Source organism: Cyanistes caeruleus, chromosome 1 (genome assembly GCF_971803275.1).
Source record: "Cyanistes caeruleus chromosome 1, bCyaCae1.hap1.1, whole genome shotgun sequence".
NCBI lineage: Eukaryota > Metazoa > Chordata > Aves > Passeriformes > Paridae > Cyanistes > Cyanistes caeruleus.
Window position 1 is genome coordinate 23,151,241 of NC_141701.1, and position 27,423 is coordinate 23,178,663.

The 27,423-nt window shown below is 39.5% G+C and overlaps 1 protein-coding gene across 5 annotated transcripts in view; it reads right to left on the minus strand.

The window, feature by feature from the left end:
* Positions 1-27,423, minus strand: part of CPQ (carboxypeptidase Q) — a 147,017-nt gene that overhangs the window by 109,820 nt on the left and 9,774 nt on the right. For 4 of the 5 annotated variants that reach the window (XM_023920743.2, XM_086882000.1, XM_086882005.1 and 1 more), the window contains exons 2-3: positions 17,344-17,801; positions 7,194-7,401 (exon numbers count right to left, since the gene is read on the minus strand). In XM_023920743.2, coding sequence (XP_023776511.2) covers positions 7,194-7,401; positions 17,344-17,770 — 635 coding nt within the window. In that variant the 5' untranslated portion in view covers positions 17,771-17,801. Of the gene's footprint in view, positions 1-7,193; positions 7,402-17,343; positions 17,802-17,959; positions 18,348-27,423 lie in introns of those variants that run through there. The other variant, XM_086881989.1, reaches the window with a different exon arrangement.

Sequence of the window (27,423 nt, forward strand, 5' to 3'; positions counted from 1 at the left end):
ACACTGCTTCCTGCTGCCCTTATGCTCTGTGCATTCCCCAAGCCTGTGCAAAGCAGATGGAAGGTGCTGCCTATGCAGCATGCCACTGCTTCCCCTCCGTTGACAGCAGAATGGGACACAAGAAGAAAGACTCCTAAGACGGCAGCAGAAAATTTGGTATACTGGCATTCAGTGGAAGGGAAGAACAGGAGGGAAAGGAGGCTTCAGGGCTCAGGACACAATAGGAAGATACCATTTCTAAGATAGAATATTCATTTTAAGGGTGAGATGCATCTCTTTGCTGTTAAAACAAAACCAAAACCAAACAACTAAACCAACCCACCAAACAAAAGCCAACCAAAAAGCAAAAGAAATCCTAGTAAAACTACTGAATCATCCCAGAATTCAGAAAACATGGCAGAGCAAGAAGAGGAAGCTGAATCTGTCACTACTGATGTGAATAAGCCCTTACTTTTCTTTGGCATGGAGTTTTAGGGACAGGAAGATTATCTCTTTAGCAAGCTGTTCTCATGTCTGGAACCAAAGGCAGCAGATCAAGCATTGGAAGAGGTGATATGGTGAAAAGAGGTGATATCCCTGTGATAGCACCTGAGAGCTGACCTGACATTGTCAGCAAGACTGAGAAGGGCATGACTGGTCTAAAAAGCCATAAGGAATACAAAGGAAAACAATTTATATGCGAAAAGTTATACATGATTATACATGGTAGGAGAAAATAAATGAAGCTAGATTACAAAAAGGAGAAATTAAGATAATGGAAATGCAGTGGAAAAGAAATGGTTTTCAAATTCACATACATTTCATGAGATGATGTACTAGCCTTGCACCTTATGTACTGACACAGATCATCTATGCAACCTCAGTCATAAATCTTGAGTTACACCATGCCATTAATGACTTCAGCTTTCATCCAGACAAAGCTTTTGATTAGAGTTACTGGAGCTTCACAAGCTGGTGGTGTGTCTTGGCCACTTGTAATCGGAAGAAGGAAAGAATCAGTGAAGGAAAACACTTAATTCAGGTAAGTATAAGATGCTGAATTTAGTCCAAAAAGAAAAGAACTTGACCAAATATGTGTCCTTGTTAAGAGACTCTAGATTGTGTCAAAGTACTACTTGGTCTATTTTGGCCTCATAATATGTTCCCTGTTGAATTTCTTGCATTGCTTTGTAGCATCTAAAAAAATGTAATAATAGGGCTTTTGGCATTTATCCTGAGGATTCTTGGGAACTTCCTTTCTGAGTTCTCAGGAAAGCACTCAATTTTGCTTCTTTCTTGAGCCCTGAAAAGAGTTATTATTACAAGATACAGTGTTATGACATTATCTAATCTGTGGTTCTTGAAGAATGGAAGGATTTACTGAAAGTTTTAGATTCATGAGAGTACATTCACCACAGAATAAATACTGAACCATTTCAAGAGCTAAATGATACCTTTTTATTTATGAAATGTTTCAAAAAATATAGCTAGAAAACAAAAACTCCAGACTTATGGCTAGTTTATTACAGTCAAATCATTTCAGGAGCCTTACAGCTAAACACTTTTCCTATCTTATTTCACTTTGATTATTTAATAAACAGAACAACTGCTATGAAAAAGTAAACCTATGGTAGCAGAAAATAGTTTTGGCATCACTTTTTCTTCAGTAACACTGCCTGTTAAAGCATGGGACTGGTCATCCAGATTACTGCTCAACTTCAACCATACCTTGTAAACTGAGTATTTTCACTGAGTATATCCACTATGAACTGGGAACACCCATCAGTTTATTTTTCACTACAGTAAGAGTATGTCTCATTAATCTCAGCACAGTTAAGTTATTAAAACACGAAAAAAAGAAGTAAGTACCCAGACTTCTACAAAAGGACAAATATTATAGATAGTGTTTAATTACTACAATAACGTATGTTATTTGAGAAGGCTCATTAAAAATAGTTCTGTTACCCTTAACTCCTAATATCCACGTTTAAATATTTCACCACCAAATTGCCAGTGCTTCCGAAAATTGTTACTGGGAAGCAGAGCCTACAAGAAAGATGGACAGAAACTTTTTACAAGGGTCTGTAGTGATAGGACAAGGGGGAATGGCTTCAAACTGATAGGAGGAATAGGTGCTAATGTCTTCACTGAAGACTCAATGGATGAAGGTCTTCACTAAGGATAGGATGTTAATGCCCTCAGGAATGATTAGGTCTGAAAGAATCAACCAGAATGGCTGTGGCGATCTTTAGGAGAAATGGGTGTTAATGTCTTCGAACTGGGTCTTAATGTCTCTATGAAAATCAAACCACCAAGTTTGTTACAGAACCCAGACAGTTAACTTCAGGGTATTAGGAGAAATGGGTCTGTGCAAAGTCCCTTGCAGAACGCAGACAGTCTGAACTTCTGAACTATAGGGGAAAATGACAATACGTGTTTTGGGGGAATATGTGGCAGGTGGTTTGGGAAGGCTGTACCTCCCTGGTACCTCATCAGTGTGGAAAGGAAGAGGGCAACATGTGGTCAGGAGTTTAGGATAAAGGGTTCTAAACCTCAAGAGAAACCCCACAGGGGATTGGCCTAATGGACTCTCTCCCTTTATTCTAATAAAGTTGCAGGACTCCTCTGTCTCCTTTATGGACACTGGCATTTCACAGCATGGCTTTTCTGCAAAAAACCTGAAGAAATTAGGTTTAGATTAGATATTAGGAACGAATCCTTCACTGTGACTGTGCTGAGGCACTGGAACAGGTTGCCCAGAAAAGTTGTGGATGCCCCAATCATGGCAGTGTTCAAGGCCAGGTTGGATGTGGCTTTTAACACCTTGGTCTAGCGCAGGGTGTCCCTTCTACCAATTATCTATTAATTACAGTTACCTTCTCGTACATAAAAAGCCCCACTCTTACATGCTATCAATAAAGTAGCAAGAGAACCATTTAACACAAGAGGCAGACAATGCCATGAGACACAACTACCACATAGCATTGCAATACCATGTAACATCTGTCATCTCTTCATAGGTCAAGGAAAACGTGGTTGCTAATTTCATTTCCTGTTCACTCAGCAACACTGTTCAAAATGAATGAATCCACTCCTTGAAACTCCAAAGCAAATACCTGTCACCTATGAGTGTCATGAGTCCTTGTACAAAGACATCAATGAGTTTTCCTGAGTATAATGACATTCATCCCTTCTTGCCCTTATTAAGAATTGGGATGCTTGAGTCCCCAGGGTCTTTCATTACTCCATGATTATACTACCACATCTTAAAGAAAAATAAACTGTCCCTGGGTCAAAGATTCCCTTCACACCTTTTGCCTTGACAATGTGGCAGCCAGCTGCCACTTCTGGAACATGGAACAGCCATCAAGTACCCAGCAAAAGAAGTGATTTAATTCCTTTTGTGATTTCACCAATTCTGCCTTCAAAGTAAGCTTTAATAATGAGTCCTAATAAGCCTAGAATGTTAATGACAGTACCTAGCTTTAACCCATCAATATTACTCATATTGCAAGATAACCTAGAAATCACACCACAAAGTGGCTTACATTGTTCCAGCAAATAGAGTAACTAAATAACAATAAGCAGTCCTCTGTTGAAAAGGGGTTGAAAAATTTTAAAAACAAACAAACAAGCAAAACTCCTCAAACAAAAAATAAAACTAAAAACCCCATCCATAAAACTTTATATAGTTTAGGAAAAATTGTGAAATTCCACCTTTCATTTATCTGAAACTGGGATAATGCAGTGTGAGAAGGAGGATACTTTCTTCTAAAATGTTTCCAGGATGTTTTGGATGACTCCATAATCCCATTATTATTTATTTGTATTATCAGTGAAGGTGTAAACACCCAGGCCAAAGAAGTAAATGCTGTGGTTGACAATGCAGCAGCACACAAATTCAAGAATGCAGGACTTTCACAATGTCTGAAACCTTTTATTAGCTTTTTACCTTTCATCTCTCACTAACACACTACTCCCTGCAGCAAAGCAGCAATTTCCCACCAGCCAGTTAAAAAGGCAAGTGGCTTGAACAAAGAGTGCCCCAGACACTGACAGATAAGAAGCACCCCAACCAGCACATAGTCCATGCAGCACAGCACGCTGCTAGGACAGACAAGGAGACACACAGCTGGTGATTAGAAGGAAACATAGGAGAATGTATGGAGATAAGAAAATCCATCCTGCCTACAGCAATACTAACTCGTTAAAAATAAGAGAAACAGATCTAGTCATCACTGAGTAATTGAAGGGAGGGACTGGACCTTAGTACCTTCTGTACTACAAGAAAAAATACATTAACCAATCCATTCCATATTAAAAAAAAACCCTAAGTGAAGGTAAATGAAGAGGGTACAGAGAGTACACAGTAAAAATGCTTTGTGGCAGCATCTACATTTGAAATTGCTTTTGGGAATAACACCTCTGCTCCCAGTATCAATTAAGGATTCAACACTTCTAAATAAATATGTATTTGGCATCTACTTCCATTCAATTTTGAAACAGCTGTAATGCCAGTTCCTTCAGTTTCCACCTGTTCCTCACCTCTAAGCTTCTCTAAGCTTTTCATTACATACTAAATGCACTTCCATAAACACTGTAGCAAACAGAACATACAGTAATTTTCAATTGAACAATTCTTCATAGCACCCTAACTACAGATAGGAAAGATCATCTGGTTTTCAGAAAATCAACACATTATAGATTGCAGTATTCTTTCCTGATACCATATAAGGCTATTTTGAAACCATGTATTTTTTTGGAAAACTGTTTCTGAAACACATTCCACTATCTGTTCATGATTATGAGCTTTATTAGCAAATTCCAAGTATTAGAAAATACATGGTAAATATCACATTTGTTGGACACCAGCAAATACACTAATAATAGTTTGGACAGTATCTGAATTCGAGTGCGTCATACTTCAGAAAGCATTTTTAACAGGTAATTTTGACTTCTTTAGGGGAATGTGGAACATTTTCATGGTTCAGCCCCAGCTGGCAACTAAGTACCATGCAGCTGCTCGCTCATTATTTCCCTGAGTGTGATGGGAAGAAGACTCAGAAAAAGAAATACAAAAACTCACGAGTTGAGGACCGTTAAGAACAGTTGAACAGTATGAAAAGAAACCAGAGTGGAACATTGTAATAAAAAATATCATTTTAATTACAAAAAAACCCAAAACCTATCAAGAGCAAATAAGTAAAGCCCAAAAAAACAAGTGATGCACAATACAATTGCTCACCACCCTCTGAACAACGGCCAGACTGTTCACAAAAAGTGGTTGACTCCTTCCGGCCATAATCCCCTCCTGCCTCCCCTCCCAGTTTCCATACTGAACGTGATATCATATGGTATGGAATATCCCTGTAGGTCACTTGTCCCTGCTGTGCTCCCTCCCAGCTTCTGCAGCTCCTCATTCACAGAGCATGAGACCTAAGTCCGTGACTTAGGATAAAGCACTGCTTAGCAACAACTGAAATATCAGTGTGTTATCAATGTTGTTCTCTCAATCAATGTTGTTTTGGCTGAATCCAAACCACAGTACTGTACTGGCTGCTAAGTAGGAAATGAACTCTATCCCAGCTGAAACCAGGACAAGCATATAAAAATGCTACCAAGCAACTACAGAGGCAGCAGAGCTGCTCTCTGCATGTGTTCCAATACAGTTAGTTGGTTTTACTGACTTCTGACTCTTTGAAGCATTACAAATGGAGAAGCTTGCACTCGTATTGCTGAGGTGTGACCACTCATGCTCTCTCTGTAGAAGTGGATTCAAGCATGACTCCAAATGCCTCCCAAGTCATTTCCCAGCTACAGCCTCAAGAAAGACCCAAAGCTATATCATACTTTCACCTACTAGACTAGACTTCTGGAGAAAGAAAACCTAGGAGATCAAAAAGAAACCATGGTGTTACCTAAACAGAACACAAGTCCAGGTTATGTTGTGGCACACATTTAGGAACAGGTTAGCTACTGCCAGTGACTCCTCTGTGGGCAAAGAGTTACTGGGTGGGGAACAAGGGGGAGGAATAAACAACCTCTATTGCTCTGAATACGTACTTTGCCAAAGGAAGAATGTTACAAAATACAGCACCCCTGGTATAAACTGGATATCTTTCACATTGTCTTATGTAAATGATTTTATTAACAAAGCTCTACAGTATAAGTAGTCAAGCTTTGTGTCTGGCATCCTTTAATGCCCTGCCAGTCCTGTTCAGGCTGCAGCTCAGGGACAGGATTGTGGGCTGGCAGATGGACCTGTCCTGATCCAGTCCTCAGTCCAGCTCTACTGTCTGGGCCTGCCTGACCAGAACTCGCATCACAGCCAGCAGGCTCCTACACAAAGATCACTTCAGGCATTAAAGTCACCAATAACACCAATAACAGTGTAAATACTGTGTTAAAGGACACTGTGCATCTGTCAGCCTTCCACTATGTGGCTGAACCCTTCTCCATTTCCTCAAGTAGTCTTTTTCAAACTAGATAAGCATTTTAAGAGTAAGCTTTCAGAGTTGGAAAAAACTCAGAAAAAAAAATATATAAAAAAGATAAATTTAAAATTTATAATTTTTAACAAAATATAAATGATAACAGATAAAAAAGGAATTGTTACCAACCAGAAAACTAAAATATATAATTTCAGTAACATGATACTACAATGATAAACAAATAATGTACTAAGAAATCTAAAACTATTTACATCTCTTAAAAAATTGTTATTTCCACATACTTTACTTAAAAAACAGCGTGAGAATTACAAACCTTGCTGCTAAAAGGTTCTAAATAATTATGTTCAAAGCAGACTACTCCTTCATCTAGTACAAGTCAGCCTCATGCTAAGAAAATTCACATGACTCATACTTTCTAGTCAAACACACAGAATGACCAGTTCATATCATCAATGACAGCGTGCTGTCACCAAAGACATTTTGGTTCTTCTCAGAATATTTATGGCAGCCTTGAGAATGCATAGTTCTTTAAAACAAATATTATACAAAACTTGAAACAAGAACAAAACCAAAAAAAAACATTCTGAAAGAATGACAAAGCACAGGGGAAAATAACTATTATGAAGCCAATAGATTCAAAACCAAACACCCACTCGTAACTGGCAATGTTTAAGTCATAGAGAACAAAAATGCCTGCCCAGAAATGACATGTCAGCTAACATTGAAATGTGAGTTACAGGAAGAAAAGAGAAAAATGCTTACCTGTGAATAGAAAAAGAAGCAATAGACCTAATGAGGGATGCCACTGCTCCAACTTTAGCAGCTTCCACTGCTCCCTGTAACCTGTATTGCACAGTTTCACCATAATTGATGAAAGGTTCATTGTAGACGACAATCTTCCCCTTGGCCTCCTGAGCTCGTTTGTGCAGTTCATCAAATGAGGCTACAACTATGACTTCTGCTGTAATTCCTGAAACAAAATATTACAGTGGTTTTAGCAATGCTTTCCTATAGCTCTCCTAAGGTCAATTCTAACAGACAGAAATGCATGGACTGTGCAGAACTCAGGAAATCAGCGTGAGTTTTTTTTTTTCCTGAAAAAGGAAGACTGTGTGAAATGCCTCATTAGGGATCAGTACCAAATAGATGCAACAGAACTCTGATCCAGCACACACACCTCTGTAAACAATTCTATCAGGCTGGTATTAAAACATAACTTGAAGGGCAAGAAGGATACGTGGGGAGAATTTTGTTCACTGCATATGCTTTAATGCCTCATTTTAATCATGTATAGTATAAAAACATTTGCAAAAGCTGTCTATGGGATCAATTAAAGAAAAAGATAGTAATATTTTCATGGAAATGTTCTGATATGCTGCTAAACAACTTAGCTTAACAGCTGGAAGCCTGTATTTTTAGACTGTAACTCCTATAAAATTATTTAATCCATAAATGAAATGAAATTGAAGTTCTGCAGTGTCAACAAATTTTGCAATGTGCTTAATAATAATATAATATCATCTTCATATTTAAGTCAGGAGAATATAACAGTTCTATTGGATCTCATTCTGTGAGTTTTTCCAGGACTCTACATTTCCCAGTTCATGATACAGAAAACACAGGCAGGTTCTTGTGTAGGAATATTCACACATGCTAAGTTAGATCCCACCCAGATCTTTGTTTTTAATAGTTGGAATAGTTTTAAATTGCTGTATTATCTTACTTGAAAAAACAAAGAATGTTATAGATAAGCCAGAGAATCCTTCTAACTTTTAAGGACATTAATTGAGGAACTATATTTCATAGCATTTGAGAAGTAATTCATTAAAATGACCACAATACTTAAAATTCAATTTTGTTGATTTGTTACAGAGGTAAGTAGAGACTGCATAACAACGTGGGCTGGGTACTTTGCTCCTAAATATAGAAGAAGTAATGGTTGTCCAAAATTTTAGTGTTGTACATTTCACCTAATAGTCACAAAATACATCAATGGAAACTGAAACGAATTACAAATCCTCTAGCAAGGATTTGTCAGAATAAAGTGAATCTATCATGTTTTTATGAATAAAATTATTCTCCTTAGAAAAGTCTTTGTTTTTTGGTTGGTTGGTCTCTGGTTTTTTTGTGTGTTGATTTCAAAGACTTGTGTGAGGATTTCAAAGACTTGTATTTAAGACCACAATAACTCCTAGAAATAAGAGTTATTTGTCATATATAGTCACAAATAAAAGAAAAAAACTCTTAGAAAAATAGGAAGGTAATGTCTCCCAGCATCAGTGTGCCCAGGCTCATGGCTTTTTTAAGAAGAAACTACACTTCTAAACCTTAAAGAAACCATTCCACAGAAGTTTGGTTTCACTAGAATGTACCACTAAGAGTTCAACAGACATTTACTGCTACAAGAGCGAGTTTTAGCTACAAAAATAACCTAGTGTGACAGGCATAAAAATTTTGACTATTCAGATTCTTACCTTAACCTGGCAATGTTTTAGAGAGGCAAACCAAAGAACCACCTTCACATATTACTAGCTGCTGTTGGCAGGCAGGTGAGCACACTAGCGGACTCCAGCTGCTTATAATTAATGGCAGGTTCAGCCTCTAAGGAACATCCCAGCAACAGGATAATTTTGGGTATGAAACCATGCCACTGGAAATAAAGCCAGGTATCTGCAAAATTTCATTTTCCACAAGAGAAGCTGTGGTCTCAGAAGGTTGATACTGCAATCTCTATTTCATATTATCTCTCCCCAGTGCTCCACTGGGATAGTGCAGCAGGCACTGGAAGGACACACGTCTTGGTGATTGTTTGTCAAGGGAAGCAAGGAATGTAACTCTTCTGGGCATTACTGCATACATGAACAAACACCAGCTCTGAAAAGTTTTTTAAGAAAGCTACAGACATCTAGTAAGTATCTGTATTTCCTAAGAAATAGAATGGTGAAATACATTTACGGCCCTTCCTAAATGACAGGCATCAGGAGTTTGTACATAAGAATTACTGGGAATCAAATGTTCTCTGCAAGTTTAACTTAATGGCAGCATGAATTACAGTGCTTTCTGTAACAACATAAAACTTCACTGCTGCATAGCTTCTGACTAACTCAATTACTCATTTGCATTTTAGTGCCATTTTACACCATTTCAGATTCTTCAGCTGAAGTGACAAGAGCAATGTTTATCTTAAACAACAATGTGGACATAGTTTGTGACATACACAAACCACCCTTAAACCTTCTGTGCAAAAGGAGAAATGAAACAAAAAACCCAACAGTTTAGCAGTTTAAGGAAAATGAATTATTCCCTTTAGAAACTGGAAATGTCTCACCTTACTGAGCTTTTAAGCAAATTAATAGAAATCCACCCTAGCGTCTCCTACCAATTCAGTGCCTCATGTCTCTGCTTCCCATGTTGAAAGATATTGCCTCTCTTTCTTACACTTATCATTATATTATTCACTGTGTGTTACTGAACAGAATTCTTCAGAAACCCCATGTAAGGAGGGAGACAGATTAGAGATCCAGTAACAAAACCAAAATGCAGAATTAATTTGACAATAAATTCTTTTCAATAGCAGCAAGCACACAACTCACTCCAGTGGATCTCCTAAACTTCAATTACTTCACACTAAAGTAAGAATTACAATTTCTTCTACAAGTCACGCTATGGAACAGCAATGCTGCTGATCCACGTGCACTGAAGTTGCCACTGTCAAATAAGTAAGCTGATGGGCAAGGCAATTTTTCCTTAAAACAATTGCAATACAGTAATTTTAAGCCTAGACAAGACAAAGCTGGAAAAGAAATATCAACACAAGAAGTCAACAACACATCTAATTGTTCTGATACAGTAGAAATTTTGAACCTGGAGATGTATCTGAAACATGTGCTGGCCTCTGTAGTCATGAGAGAAAGAAGGAGACGGGATGTTACCTCCCCGTTCATCAGAACCAGGCATCAGGATATCAGGACAGGAAAACAAGACAGTTCTTCATGGTAGAGCAGGGACAACACCACACCACAATTACAGTGCTGGAAACCCACGTGGTGATGGCAGCCCTGCCTCACACAGCAGCCACATCAGGCCACCCTCTTGCCTCACCTCCTGCAACATCCCAGACTTCTCTGTTGCTACTTCAGCTCTCCCCACAAAGCTAATTTAGCCCAGAGCTGCTTCATCAAGGTATACTGTATTCTATGCTGACCCTAAACACATGTAAGCAGTAGCCCCACGCTTTTCTTACCTTAGTCTGGTTATTCCCATTGTGTTTCAGACTTGATCATCTCTCCAGATAAAAAGTACCATGCCCCTGGCTTCTTTCACATACAGCCCACAAACACTGTCTTGTGCCCATTTGCAAGGTAGCTTCTTTCACAGAGTTACAGAGAACCTAGAATTTTTTTGCATGAGTCATACAATACAAAGGTAGATATATATGTCTGGAGATAAGGTATTTGTTGGGACAGGTCAAAGGAAAGAAGGCCTTGGGAGTGGAGGGAAAATGTAAATATATTCTTCAACACTAAGTAAGATTAGAGACCTGGAATTAAATCCTTTTTTAAGGTCAACATCCTCTAAAATCAGCTCAGAAAACATTTTCCCTCTCAACTTCTATAATAGGTCTCTTAAAAACACGTTGTTTTCTAAAACTCTACAGGAATTAGTTCATCTTTCCTGCAATGCTCCAACCAGATTTTTAGAAAAACAAGCCCAAATTCTTTGTCTCTAATGACTTCATCCAATTAAGGCTTCATGTCAGCTTGAAGCAAATGAAAGATTAATATCATCACTTTTTTTTTTCTCACTCAAAAATTATTAGTATGTACTGAAAATTTGAAATATTCTAACACCTAGAAACACATTTGCTCTGTCAACACATATAAATGTGTACTAATATAAAAATTATAAAATGAAGAAAATACTAAATATTTTAGGGGAACTGTGAAATGAAGAAGAGGGTTTTAACAGGAAGAAGGATTTTGTAAAATCTGAACAATAGTTCTAGAAATACTTCTAGAAAATGTGACCTTCCTACTCTGTGGAACAGCAAAGAGAATTACTTCATGAAAATAAAATTACATAGGACAGTTATAAAAAAGGATATGAGGCTATTCAGCTCTGATGCAATGCACAGACACTAAACGCATTGTACCATTCCTTAAGAACACAGAGAAAAATAAACAATATATAATTGTTATGTTTTTGATAAATATGACTTAAAATTTCCAGCAATTACTGGATCTCTTTAGAACAGTTTGGTTTCAGTGACATATAGCTTCCTGTGCAGCACAAATCCTAGGAGAAAATGGGTTGTTCCCAAGCCCCAGCACAAAGCCTTGGGTGCCAAAAGAGTGGGGCAACAGGTTAGGTTTCCCCAGGAGCAGCCATGGACGGAGCACAGGCCTGCTATGCAATGTATAGGGAGAATCAGACATCCAAAACCAAGATCCACGAAAATCAGTTTCTGAGAACACAGGTGCTCAAGGCAGGAAATGTTTGAGGACATTCCCTCCTTACTAAGTCAAAGGTGCCAGTCACCACCAGCTATCCACTGGGATGAAGGTAATGTTGCTATCCAGCTGTATCTGCATACCCCACACGTGCAGAAAATCATATTCAAACCCTGCCTTCAATAGCTTCAGCCTGGCCTTAACATCCTTGAGGTAACCACCCTCAAGTCAGTGAGACTGCAAAAGGAGAAGACCAGGAAATTCAATTTTTGGCCAGTGGCAATCCAGTTCACTGGAACATTGGTTAAATTTAAAGTAGCAACTGGAACCCACGTTCTCCCCAGATAGCATATCCACCTCAAAGCCATGCACCTACTTCTACCCTCTAAATCTTTGAAATGCTGCTGCACTAGCTTTTAGCCCAGATGCTGGGCCACTGAACACCATAGTGCCTCATGTCCTTCACATGAGGATGTCACCTTTTACATTCCAAGAAAAAGAGTAGCATAATTACCATACCACAAGCAGTGCTGCTCTAAGTAATAAACAATCCAGGCATTCAGTACTGAGGCTCATGGTCTCAAGATGTCGATCCATAGTTGATCACACATGAAAAAAAGAGGAATCCAGTGAAGACAGGAGGGCTTTGCCATGCATTATCCTCTCATGTCTATGACTCTCTCCAGCTCCTGTTCTCAGCACTGAACCCCTCATCAAAGGGGTACCCAAGTCCCTCCAGAAGCATCATTTTTCTTCCAGGAGATCAGTGGTCATACAAGATGCTATCAACTTAAGGGTGAATCTTCTGATACACATTAAAAATAACTTTTCTGTTGGCCTTTTGTTTATCTAGCTGAATTTCCTAATCTACTTCACCACTGAGATAAAAAAGAGGAAGGTCAGCACTGGGGACAAAATGCATCAGCCAGGACTGGAGCCAGACTACTTCTTTTAGCAACATCCCTGGTTTAATAAAATGGTGGACCTACAATAACAGCCCACACCAACAGCTTCAAGACAACATGCATTTATCCCCATTTTATACATAACAGGCTGGAACTACTTTCATATTTTTTAACTGCAAAGCTCCTATAACCTTCTGTAAGGGCACAGCTGGACCAAATGCTGACAGTTAAACAAAAAAATCCCCCATGACTTGAACACAAAAACTAGGAAAAAGTCTGCCAATGCATCATCTTCATATTTATATTGTTTCAGTTTTGATGCAACCAACAGTACATAAAAACAGTAATTTTTTTTTGAGGAGACATTTCAGGGCAGGCTGCTCTAAAGTTTGTTCTGCTTGTCAGTATTTCTTTAAAATTAAAGGGCATGGTCACCCATCAGGGTAAAAAAAGTGCACTTTAAAACACATGCAAAAAAATGAATTCTTTGATACTTTATGGTCAAACATCTGCTAAACTACTACTTTCCTTCAATTATGGGATTCTCAAAGCAACAATTATATCTATTTTCCTCAGAATTTGGGGGATATAATCAGTACCACCCGAAATCAACACAGTCTCTCTCCTCTCTCTCTCTCTATATATATATATATCTATGTTTTGCCAATGTTGAAACACCGAAAATGAGACAAGGACATTGACTAAATATGGTAAATCTCCAGTTTTGCAGCTCCCAAAAGTGAGCACTTTCTAACATTCAATCCTGTTTGTTACCTAGGAGTCCATTTCTTCAAGGTGATGACTGTTTTCAGTCCCTGCTGATTTCTGGAAATCCAGGTCACTCTGTTTCATGTTTCTTCTCTCCCTGCCACTAAAGTGGGCAGTGAAGTTACTCCCTCCTTGTAAGGAGATCAAACAAAGTGAAAACTTTCTCTTTGACCCAACACCTTCTTATCTTGGAATACACTTGGAGAGGGAGAATGTCGGGGGTTTTTTCCTCTTCTATAGGAAAATCTAACCTTTTCTGTACCCTCCTTTTTTGCTGTGTAAATCAGATGGAATATGGGAACTTGACATCTTGGCATATTTCCCAGACATGAAGAAGAAAGTAGGATTTTATCCACAAAATCACAAGGTACTGAAATGCCTCCTGCACATAATCCAACTGTTCTGTATCTGAGCCAAAGCAGGCAAATCTCATAAAATCAAATGAAGGAGGAAAGCTCTGTGCACATCCCAATAGGGTTTCAATGCCATAGGCATGAGTTAGAAGACCTGCAGAAAGAGACACTCTTGGTATCCTGGAGTCAATGGACTGGCTTGGACTTCATAGCTAAAAATACTGCTACTATTTAGGGCTTCCTGTTCCTGCCCTGAAGGATTGCGGATTTTTTCCACACTTGCATGGTGTATGCTGAAATGGAAAGTAACCAACCTCAGCATGTGCTCTACCCATTGGGTCACTCTTAGGAAACATTGGTTTGAATTTCCATGGACAGAAGGGAAAATAAGCCCTGAATTTCCAACATTCAAAGCCAGGTTTCTAATTGCTGTTAGGCTATTGCCATGTTAATGAAGAGCCCTCCTGAGTACTTGCTTGGGGTGCTGAGCTTCAGAAGGAGCTCTGAGGGAATCAAAGGCCACCAAGTCCAGCACCAAGTTTTAAGTTTCTGCCAAGGTGTCCTATTTTCTTAGCTTCTTGGGTCACAAGCCTGGGGCCAAATCATGAGAAGGGAGGCATACAGGACATAATTGGGAAGATGAAAAAGAATCGTCTCCTGTACCTCCTGCTGGCATAGTGGAGTCAGCCCCTCTTATCTTAACCCCATTCCTAGATCTTAAAAGACAAGAAGTCCAACCTGTGCTGTGTTTGAAGTCCAATATTAGTCCTCTGTCTTTAAGCATGCATCAGTAGTGTCAAAGAAGGGATCTAAGCTGGGCTGTACCAAGACACTGGTTTGTAAATGGAGGGGTCTGAAATATATCCTGATAGGAACACTGACTTAAAACATGCAGTAACTATCAAGCTATCAAGTAACTGTTTGCTAACAGCAAACAACTTTAGGGATCATCTGCACAGTCCACATTAGAAGCAGCTGTGAAGGAACCAAAGAATCATCATTGAGCCAACATCTGAGGGACAGTCTTTAGCCTTTAAAAACATCCCTCTGCCAAAGCTCAGCACAGCAGCAGCAGATCTCCCTAGTTTGAGCCCATGTAACAACAGTACTGTAACGACAGGATAATTGGCATCAGGCATCTCTTACTGAGTTGCATTATTTTGATTACAGGAAGACTCATACTCCCATAGCTTCATGGCTAAAACAAGATATATCAGAACTGCTGATAATCCCTCACTGAGGGAAATTGTTCAACTACTTCTGATGCTACTTAGGGCAGCCTTCTATCCCTTTTTCTTAGGAATAAGGCACTGTGACAATCCTCAGAAGTGATAAGGCAGTGGTTTTAGCAGTCTAACGACACATTTTTTATTCCATGCTTGCTATGAGTGAGAGTTTTAGGACAGGCACTTTTCTCAACAGCACGCCTTCCGATTCTCTTGCCCGCAGAGGCTGGTGACGAGCAGCTCTTACCAGACATTTCCGTCAGCCAGGAGGATGGTTCAGTGATCGGAAGAATGAGAGCCAAGTGCTCACCAGGGGCCAGCTACCCCACACAACCTTCCCAAGCACAAAAACCTGTCACAGTTTGCACAGAGCAAGATGAGACCAGCAGACATCAGAACAGGCACAAATGGTTGGAGAGTCAGAAGGTAATTTCATCAAAATTATTCCACAAAGTGTGAGAAATGGCCCACTCTTTTGTGAGAGATCTTATTGCCATAAAATCTTCCAGCATCAACACATATACCTCTTCAGAAACATGGCAGATCTTGGAGGAAAGTGAAATTGTGAGAAGAACAATGTAGGGGTTTTGAACATTCCTCAGTATAAATCAGCACTGGATAATACAAACATATCTTTCAAGATAGAGGATCTTTACAGATGGAAAAGAAGGACATAATTAGCCTCTGTGGGTATTTTTAATATGCAAATTCAGTATATCACAAAAACAAAAAAACAAACCAAAACAGAACAAAACAAAAATAATAATAAAAAAAGAACACCCAGGAGTAAAACTGGGCAAATGCAAATAACTACAGAACTAAGGAAAGGAAGTGAAAAACAGACTTTCCAGGATGTGAAGACATTTGCCAAAATTAAATTGCAGGATCTCTTTTCAGGTTCAGCAACACTTGCTAAACACCAAAAAAGACCTTTTAATTTTAGCTTACATTTTAGGAAGATTGGAATAGAACTGGAAAGGATACAAAATAAGTTGTAGGTTAAGATTTGCTGTAAATTTTCTCCTATCAAAGCAATAAACCCTGCACATATCACAGGACAAACAGATAGTAATGGTTCCAGTTGCTTTGCATTTTAGGCATGTGTTTGCCTCAGTATGACAGAACTATCTCAGATAAAATTCACAGCAGCAATTTTGCAAACCAAGTATGATTTATTCCAAACATATCTTAAATTACCCAGTTTTATTTGTTGCATTTTGAAGGGCTATATAATTTTTACAAACAAAATAGTTTTATATGTTGTTTCATTTCAAACAGAAAGCTCACTATCACAAAAATTTACAATTCATAAAAAAATTATGAGTATTATGTTACCTTTTATTTCCTAAACTAAATTATTTTCTCAAAAAGGAATACAAATGCTTTTGAAGTGGTCTAGAAATAAGTACACTGCTTTTTATGGAGAGTAGTCACAGAAGAAGATTCTCATCAGGCATTTAAATACCAATTCTGAAAGCCTCACAACAATACGTACAAATAGAGAATCTTATAAATAATTTTGTTTGTAGGCAATCTAATATTTTGGGGTTTAAAAGACCAGAAAATCTTGTTAAGCGCAGCTAATGGTTGCTCCTGAGTAACACATCACACATGATCATCTAAAAGGCAACCCAGAGTTCAGTGACAGCTAAGTGACAAAGCGAGCATGTGAACAACGTGAACAGTAAGTTCCAAGGTGAGCACGAGACAGGGAAGGGAAGGACACACCGATACCGACTGCTGTGTTTAGTGAGGGGCTTGAACTCTCCAAGCTCAGCTCCTTTTCCTGCTGTCTAGTTTTTTACTGGAGTGAAGGGCCGAGCCTGGCAAGACAGTGCACATGAAGAGAAGGAGAAATCATGTGTCAACTTGACACTCCATGGAGAACTTCTTTCTTACCAGCCACAATGGAGGACCAGAATCTTTGTAAATGAGGTTTAGCAGTGTTCAAAAAAACAAAGGGTATAAATTTAATGGAAAGTTCAGGAATCAACTAATTTTACAAGTCTGCTCAACCAAAATGTATTAATATAAACTGCACCAGTCAGAACCATGCCATATAGAAAAGTCCCAGGAAAATAGCACCTTGTTTTGCAGAACTATTACAGCAAGAAGAAAATCACATTATGACCACTGAGAGAAATTATTAGGGGCACAATACAGTTTGTGTTAAAAAGAAAGTCATATGTAATTCCAAAAGGAAGAGTTACCTTCTGGAGGAGTTGCAATACTGTTCCCAAGTCCCAAAATAGCAATGCTGTGATTCCTTGGTTCCAACATCACTGCAAACTCTTCTCCTCTTTCCCAGTGTGGTACTTTCACAGGCTCCAGATGCACATTTTCCAGCCTGTCTTCCTGCAGGGCACTGAACATATATTTGATGGCTGCCTCTAAGTTTTTTGAACCACTGAGTCTTGGTCCTATGGTGTCAGCAAAAACTGCTAATCTTTCATAGGATCTGTTCTGAGCCTTTCCATGAACAGCAAGATCAATAATAGCCTTAGCAATATTAGTATAGCCAGCTATCTCATTTTTAATGTCTTCAAATGACTTCAGGGAACTTCCATCTCTTCTCAAAGATTTCCCAGCATACTGGTGTAATAAATTCATGAGAAATATTAAAAATAAGTACTTCATTTTTTTCCTCTTTTTCTTTTCCACAGATGGCCTGTTGGAGAAGCAAAAAGAAAAAGGAAGTTAAAAAAAATCATACACCTATCAGCAATACTTTTTGTTATTTGGATTGGCGGGCAGAAATTAAATGAAAAAAAAATAGTTTATCATGAAAACACTTTGATCAGAACTAGCCAGAAAAGTAAACTCAACTTGAAGACAGAGTTATTGAAGGCAAACAAAAAAGATACTTAGACCACTGGACACAATCTTTGTTGTGGTCTTTAGAAATATCCTTGGAATGCTGCAACTCTTTAAATAAACACATTCTTCAATGAATCAAAACTCAGGGCTGCTCCCATGCAGGAGGAGTTTTGCATTTCCTTTCTGTTAGGAGCAGGACTTTTCAGAAATGCCAAATCAAATGTCTTTACACAAAACATCCAGACAGTAACTTTTCTTAAACCATTCATTAATAAAAGTTCTTCCTGATCTCCACCTTCATAATAAGGAAAGTAATTTCTATTGTACTAAAAATATGTAAGATTTAGATCCAATGCCTCCAGTGTCCTGTTTTTGGCTAGGATAGAGATCATTCTTTGCTTAGTAAGTGATATACTGCTGTGTTTTGGATTCAGCATGAGAACATTGATAACATACTGATGTTTTGGTTGTTGCTAAGTAGTGCTTACCCTAAATCAAGGACTTTCCAGTGTCTCATGCTCTGTGAATGAGGAGCGGCAGAAGAAGCTGGGAGGGAGCACAGCCAGGACAACTGTCCTACATTGGCCAAAGGAATATTCCATACCAAGCTGAGTACACAAACCGGGGGAGTTGACTGATCACTTCTCAGGGAAAGGCTGGGTATTGATCAGCAGGTGGTGAGCAATTGCATTGTGCATCACTTATTCTTTTTGGGTTTTATTTGTTTATTACTATCATCGTTATTATTATAATACTTTACTTCTTTTCATCTACTAAACTGTTCTTATCTGAATCCACGAGTTTTTGTACCTGTATTGGTTTGGCATGGCCTGGTTTTTGGTAGCAGGGGTGCCACAAAGATGTATCCTGTGGGAAGCTGCTGGAAGCTTCCCACCATGTCTGGCAGAGCTGATGGCTCTAAAGATGGACATGCTGCTGACCAAAACTGGGCACATGACATGGGTTGGTAACACCTCTGTGATGACATACTTAAGAAGAAAATCAAAACAAGGTCATAGATTTTTTGTTCCTTATCAGAGAAGAGGAGGTGAGGACACGTAAGGAAAACAACATGGAAACACGAAGGTCAGTGGAGAAGAAGGGGGAGGAAGTGCTCTATGTGCTAGAGCTGAGATTCCTCTGCAGGCTGTGGTGAGACCATGGTGAGGCTGCTGTGCCCTGCAGCCCACGGGGATCCATGGGGGATGCAGAGATCCACCCACAGCCCGTGGGGATCTACAGGGGATGCAGAGATCCAGCCACAGCCCATGGGGATCCATGGAGGATGCAGAGATCCACCCACAGCCCATGGGGATCCATGGAGGATGCAGAGATCCATGGGGGATGCAGAGATCCACCCACAGCCCATGGGGATCCGTGGGGGATGCAGAGATCCACCCACAGCCCACGGGGATCCATGGGGGATGCAGAGATCCACCCACAGCCCATGGGGATCCATGGGGGATGCAGAGATCCACCCACAGCCCATGCTGGAGCAGGTGGATGCCTAGAGGAGGCTGTGATCCAGTGGAAGACCCAGTGGAGAGAGAGAGAGCCCTGCTTCCAGGCTGGAACAGCCTGTCCTTGGAGGACTGCATCCTGTGGAAAAGTGACCCACACTGCAGCAGTTTTGGGAGGACTGTCTGCCCATGAGAGGAATTCACATTGCAGCAGCTGAGATATGGCTGCTGCTTGTGGGAATGGACCCACGCTGGAGAAGTTCACATAGAACTGTCTCCCATGGGAGGGACCCCACAGCCTCACAGGGGAAGAAGCCTCTCCCAGAACAGTGGAAGAAAATCTCAGTGATGAACTGACCAAAACCCCCACACCTTGTCTTCCTGCACTGTTGGCGGGAAGGAGGGAGGGGTTGGGGGGAAAAGAGTGTTTCAAAGGTTTATTTTATATCTCATTATCCTCCTGTGATTCTGTTAGTAACAAAATTCACTTTGCAATTTAAGTTGAGCCTGTTTTGCCCTTGAAATATTTCTCCCGGTTCTTATCTCACTCATGAAGCATTCATTAATTTTTTTTCCCTTCCTCTGCCCAGCTGTAGCAGGGGAGGGTGAGTGAGGGAGTCTCATGGGTGCCTGGCGTTGGGCCAGCATCAAACCACAACCACCTCTTTTTCTGTATCTCCTCCTTATGTCACTGAGGGCTGGGAGCAAGAAGTGAGTGTGTGTCTGCATGGTACTTAGTTAGCATCTGGGGTTAAACCATGCCAGAATATTAACAAGCTTTCTTTGGATCCTCTTCCTTCTTCCAGGGCTTTATTCCTCAGGACTTATATCAAACAAGTCTTTGAAGAGGTCAAAGTCTTCTCTCCTGAAGTCCAGCGCTGTGATCCTGCTTTTTGACCTGCTCCTAGGATCCTGAATTCCATTACCTCATGGACACTGCAGCCAAGGCTGCCTTTGACCTTCACAGCCCTTCTTTGCTTGTGTGATGTCCATCACAGCCCCTCTCCTTGATGGCTTCTCCATAACCTGTGTCAGGCACAGCAATCCTCCTGGATTGCTTATAGCCTGCTGTGGTGACCCTCCAGCAGATATTGGGATAGTTGAAGCAACAGAGCCTGTGAATGAGAAGCTACTTCCAGCTCTTAAGGCCACATCTACTTGTTCTTCCTGATCAGGTGGCTGATAACACACAGCTGCTTTAGTCACCCATACCAGTCTGCTCTTTAATAATCCTTATCCAGAGGCTTTCTGTTGGTTCATCACCCATCCCCAGGCAGAATTCCAAGCACTACAGCTGTCCTCTCACATAAAGGGCAACTCCATCACCTCCTCTTTCCAGTCTGTCCTTCCTAAAGGGCATCTATCCATCCACTGCAACATTTCAGTCATGTGAGCTATCCTTCCACATGTCTATGATCCCAACAAGATCACAGCCCTGCAACTACACACAGACCTCTGTCTTGATTTATTCCCCATGTTGTAAATGTTACTGTGCAGGCACTTAGGAGCATAGATTTGTCAGAAGAAACAGAAGAGGCAACCCACAACATTTATGAGAGCTTCTGATCAGCTCCCAAAAAGGGAGATAATCCACTAGGCATGCACCCATAAGATGCCACATGAAACACAGGCTGTGCAAGGCAGAAATGAGACACAGAAAGAGTCAAAGTACTAACCCCATTTCTAGGATCTGTAAACCACCAGAATTCAGACAAATAAACAAAACCACCCCAATACCCACAAAAAACACAATCATTTTGGAGTCACCAAGCCTAGCTCATATGATAACCAACACAAAGCCAGCCTTCCATAGGCCTTTATGGGTCTTTTCACAAATAGCAATTTAAACAATTGCTTTAACAATAGAGTAATACTAAGGTATTTGCCTTAACTATTCAAATATCCCCTAAACTTGAGATCAAGGCAGTAATAAGTTCTTCACAGTGAAGCAACCTTTTTGCTAAACAAAAAAAAAAAAATCACATCATTAATTTAATCTGTGAATGATAAATCTGTAACAGAGATTTCTCTGAGACCAGCAGGGCAAAGGTCTTAGACAACCACGAGCAGAAGACTCAGGTTATCTCAGGACACTGTCTGAGAACCACAAAATGCCTTTTATAGTCTGAGTTACTGTTTATTTGTGGTTATACTACACAGAGGGTATTGGTGTATTTTTATTGCTATGCTCTGCACTTTCTCCATGTACTTTCCCTTAACCAGTTAATTACATGCTCTTAGACATCCTCTTCTAGAGACATCAGTCGTTTTCTCAGGATGACCATGCTTGTTCCCTGATTTTTGCCAAGTTCATCACACACAAAGAAATCAGCAAGATAATGGAAAAATGCTGAATGGAATAAGACAATTTTGTAGATTTAGTTTCAAAAACAACATTTGGGGGTTTGTTTGTTTAAGGGTTTGCAAAATCTACCAGAAAAAAGCAAATACACTTGGCTGTTACACAGAAGGCACAGAGAGATTATTTAAATAGCATTGGCCACCTCAAAGATCCCCCAGCTACCAACTTCATGCACTTTTTTCAATGGACATATGTAACGGTAGTTATCACATTTCCCTTAACTAAGAAAAGCTTTCTTTGTTCTCCTATCGTTATTCAAAACCAGCAGCATACTCACTCCAAAGGCTGCCCCAGAGGACCTGCATTTAAGAGATATACTTCTTCCAGGAATTTCCCACTGAACACTGAGAACAGACATGTTTCCACAACTTCTGTGGATGTAACATATTTCTGCATTGCACAGCATTTCACTGCCTGCCAATACATTGTAAGAGGAATATAACTGAATTCAAACCCTGGTCAAGAACACAAAAAAAGGAATGTAATTTATTGTGCTTTCCTTGAATACTCCAGCATAATCTGTCCAAAAGCAGCTATCTGAAATACTTCCCCGCTGGGTAAAATAACATCATACTCAGACTGCAATACAGGAATCACTCCCCACTAGTCCAGGGAAAGAATCACACATCTGTTTTCCCAGTCTCTGCAACTTTATCACCTCAGTGAATCCTCTAGCAAAGGAGATTACTTATTTTTCCACATCTAACTAGTGAAGACTCAGCAAATCAACCTTACAGTGCCAGCCAAATTAATAAAAAGTAACAGGAGAGTCAAAGTTGTTCCATGTGTTTTACTGTTCATGAAGTAGAAAGAGGGCATCCAGCCACAGGAGTACCTGGATCCCTACAAAAGGAAGGGAATGCTCTGAATATAGTTCACAGAAAGAAAGGTTTTTCCCTGCAAAATCCTAGCAGAACATTTAAAGGGGAAAGTCTGGAGTGAGGAAGACCAAGTTAGGTAGCACTTAAACTGTACACATATAAATCCATGGGGAATCATGGGTTGCACCTACAAATATTGAGAGCTGATGTCATTGTGAGGACATTCTTGTCATGTCACTCCTGTCTTTGAGAAGGGCAAGAAATAAGAAGTAGGGAACTACAGACCAGTTAGCCTCACATCAAGCTCTGGCAAGCAGACAGGAGAAAAATCACGAAAATTACTTCCACACATATGAAGGACAAGAAGGTGACTCAGAATAGTCAGCATGGATTTACAAAGGAGAAACTGCATAATCAACATGTTGCCCTTCTAGGAAAAATTGCTGGCTTGGTACATGAGGAAAGGAGAAGTGGATTTGTTTCCCCTTTACATTGGTAAGGCAGTTGACAGTCTCCATAAAGGTCCCAGGGAAGCTGATGAAGTCTGATGAGCAGACAGTGAGGTGGAATGAAAATCAACTGAACAACCAAGCCCAGAGGATTCTGAGTGACATCTAGTTGACAGATGGTAGCTAGTGGTGATCCCTAAAAGTCCATGCCTGCTCCAGAATTCTTATAAATCTCCATTAATAATCTGGATGCTTGGACAGAATGTGGCCTCAGATGATGGGAAGATTGGGAAGAGTGGCTGTGTACTCGATGGCTGTGTGAGAAGGCAGGCAGGCAGGAACCTTAAGAAGTTCAGCAAGTCCTGCATCTGGGGAAGACTAACCCCCCATGCACTAAGACAGGCTGGGGATATCCAGCTGGAAAGGAGTTGGCAAAGAATGAGTCAGCAAAGCTTCATGCTGCCAAAGACCAACAGCCTGATGGGCTGCACATCAGGAGTGTTGTCAGCAGGAGGGATGTGATCTCTCCCCTCTAGTCAGCATCAGAGAAGACAGACCTGGATTATTTCTTCACTCCTGGGCTTCCCAGTATGAGAAAGATGTGGACATGCTGTGCAACAAAGGGCCACAAGGATGATTAAGGGAATGGAGTATCCAGTATCCCTATTAGGAGAGGCAGAGAGAGCTTTAACTGTTCAGTTTGGAGAAGAAAAGATTATTTTCTTCTCCAGAAGGAAAGGGAAGGATTCATCAGTGGATGGAAATACCTGATGGGAGGGAACAAAGATGGCAGTGCCAGGCTCTTTCCAGTGGTGCCCACCAACAGAACAAGACTCAATGGAAACAAACTGATATATATGCAATTCCATCTGAATACAAGAATGTTTTTTTTTTAATACAAGAATGCTTTTTTTTCTTTTTTTTTTTTGTTGAGGGTAGTCAAACACTGAAAGACGTTGCCCAGAGAGGTTGTGAAGTATTTGCAACATACAGGGACATATTCCAAACCTGTCTAGGCATGGGCCTGGACAGCCTGCAGCAGCTGACCCTGCTCAAAAAGACACTTTTTAGAGCTCAAAAGATGTCTTTCAAACTAGATGCATGACTCAGAATATGAAAGGAGACCAGAGACACAACCTGAAAGGCTTTTAAAAAATCAAGGGAGGAAGGTTCTAGGTATGTAGAAGAAAAGGAGAAACTAAAGGCAGAAAATAAGTCTTTTCCAGCTCAAATTAGTATGAAAGAGAATGAAATGTACAGCACAATACTGTGGTAGGTATGCAAGTAGGGCAGAGGGTGCCAGAAGATACATTTATTAGTAGTTCTTCAAGGATGCTTCTACCTATTGTCTGGCCAATTTTTTTGTACCTAATTGCCATCTTTGATACTAAAGGACAAGCTCATTGGGATCTTCATATTTTAACAGTGCCCATATATAAAAGAAGAGCACACCCAATATTTAACCAGGCTAACTGGCATTTCCAGCATTAAAATCATTACAATATAAATTACTTAAACGTTACAGACAGAAAAGAATAAGAGAAAGAGGACAAAAGAATCTCTCAGATGAGAGACTGACTACTGTCTGACTGATTACTGTCTACAACAATCAAATAACAGAAAGGGGAGCAGAGGGCATAAAAATAGGATAAAGCTGTAGCACTGCTTCGTCTCCAGTGTGGCAAAGTTCTCCCAAAATCCCAGTTGAAAACATAGACAAAAGAATACAGTGAGTTCACAGGAGTCATGGTTATGGGAAATGAGGAATGAAAACAAAAAACTGAGGCTATTAACCACTTAATTGCTAGAGATCTGCCATATCTATAGAGTATCTATCAGTTTCTTAACCACCATTTGATTTTCCTTCAGGGAATGTAGGAAATCTTGAAATCACACAGTGGTCCTGATGACATGAGAACAGACTGAAAAGCCCCAGGGTAACAAACTAACATGCTGCAGAGTGATGTCTAATACATTTAATAGCACTGGAAAAAAGTTTGTTGTGACAGCTGTGGAGTAGGATGACTGGAAGGCTAGGTGAACTTGCAAAATGAGGAGGAGATTTCTGCCTAAAAATAAAGTCACAGAGTTATTCCATCACTTTTAAAGATAAGGAGAAGGAATGGATGGGACAGTGGGGGAAATATAAGCTTTATGATCTTACAGAGTGAAGCAGAAAAGCAGACATTCCTCAAAGACTGCTTTTTCAGAATTATCATAATTCCTCATCTTGGAGAACATTTAATCAGTTGGAAAATCTTGGGTTTGGGAACACACACAATTGAAGTTATTATTTACATTACAAATTAATTATTTACATTAAAATTAACCTTTTGACATGTAAAACTAAGGTAAAGAAGAGTACAACAGAACATGGATATGACTTTGGATAATCTTATTAGCTGGACCAAAAAGTCTAAAACACCAAAGGAAACACCTGAGCTGTTTTACCAGTTTCAGAATAACTATTTTGATCTTCTACAATTGAAGATAGAAAGTGAAATCCTTGAAAATATAAGTGCAACCTATGACCATACAGGCTCTAGTGTGATACTGATTTATGTAGACAGAATAGGAAGTGAAAAGTTTTATGAACACTACAGATTAAGACTAAGAAAGTCCAAACATTCCAAGAGACACTGCAGCCATAACTCCTCATTTGGCAGAAGTTCATACCCTATTTATAGTCAGTATGGGGGAAGTACTGCAGCTTAACATATAAAGGAAGCAGCAAAAAGAGCCATTCTTCCCTCTTCCCTCACCTCCAAGCCTCAGAATAATAACAGGCTACCTTGATAAATTCTTATTCTATAGCTGCTGCTAAAATGGATGGCAATAATCCTAAAGAATCACACCACAATCCATGTGCAGAATACTGTATCAGCAAAGCCACGAAATGATCGGCCAGCTACTCCTCTAAGAAGCGGTGTGTTCCAGACAAAAGTTAAGAATAACAAAAAACCCAAAAGCACTGAATAAGGCCTCAGCCATACAGCAGCTGATATTACTCTTCTTAATAAGCATGGAAATACAATTCTCAAAAGGGAGTACATTATCTTTTCAGAGGAAAAGATAGGAAATTCAGTGAGATTTTTTAGATCAGAACTGAAGAGAACAGAAATACTTAATCAATGGAAGGCAGTTAGGAAACAACAACATCAAAATACAATGTTGTTCATATTACACTAAAAGCCAAAGTATCTAGCTAAAGTCAGCTGATGGTATTGAAAGACAACTGGAGGGGCAGGGAATGATTTTCAACAATTAAATCAACACATACACATACAACACATACAAGAATAGGGCTACAATTATACAACCTGGTATTTTTATGCTCAACTTTGTTCAAATCCACAACTATTCCCCTAGTATAAAAAGTGAGACAGGTATCTTGTATTGTTTTCACAAAATTCATGAGTTACTGAGACACAAACTCTTCAGAACTGCATGCTTTTGTGTCAGCCTTTCCTACAGGTGAAAACTGCTCCCTTTTAAGGAAGCAACATAACCACAGAAATCTTCTCTCACAACCTCTTCTGTACATATGCTTAAACAGTGCTTAAACTTCTTTTACCCAGAATTCTAAATTAAGTTTCTTTTTGAAAACATGTTCAACAAGATCACATCCCACATTAATTGAAATCGTTCCCAGAAATCAGATGTTAAATATTTTCTTTTTGAGTTTTTATTGAAAGACTAGTAGATTGCATACAGCCAAATGATGAAACCTATCTCCCTACAGAAGGTATGAGCCATGAGCAAATGATCAATCCACACCTGGATAGCAAAAGCTGCTAAAACTGATGGACAGACATTGTAACAGGAGCAAACCAAGTTTGTTAGCAACAGTCAGTACAGGACTGTTACTGTTAAAGGTTGGTCTGTCACTCCTGTGAATGCCAAAAGGAATCCCACTGCCACGCACCTGGCACTTGAAGGTACTTCTTGATGTGCCTCTAAGCAGTGTTCCAGCAGAAGGAAATCTAAATATTTTGAGTTTCTCCTTCCAACAATTCAATCTCAGTTTTAAAGGCAACTACACATTACACTACTAGGGGTCAGGACATTTTCCAAAATGAACCACCAAATTAAGCAATCTTAGTTACTAATTATGTAATGTACAACAAGTATATTTTTCTAATATATTTTAACAAAAATTGCACCACATATTTGCAGCTACATATATATTATGTATATAATACATAAATATTATATACCTCAGAATTAGAAACTTAGAAGTTAAATTCTTAGCATTTTCATACATGACAAGAATAATATGTGTCTACAACCACAGATCTACAAAGCATTTTTTGCTTTGCATACGGAACAAAATTTTTTCATCTTTAGTCAGTAGGTTCAAAGAAAAGTGATGAACATTAAA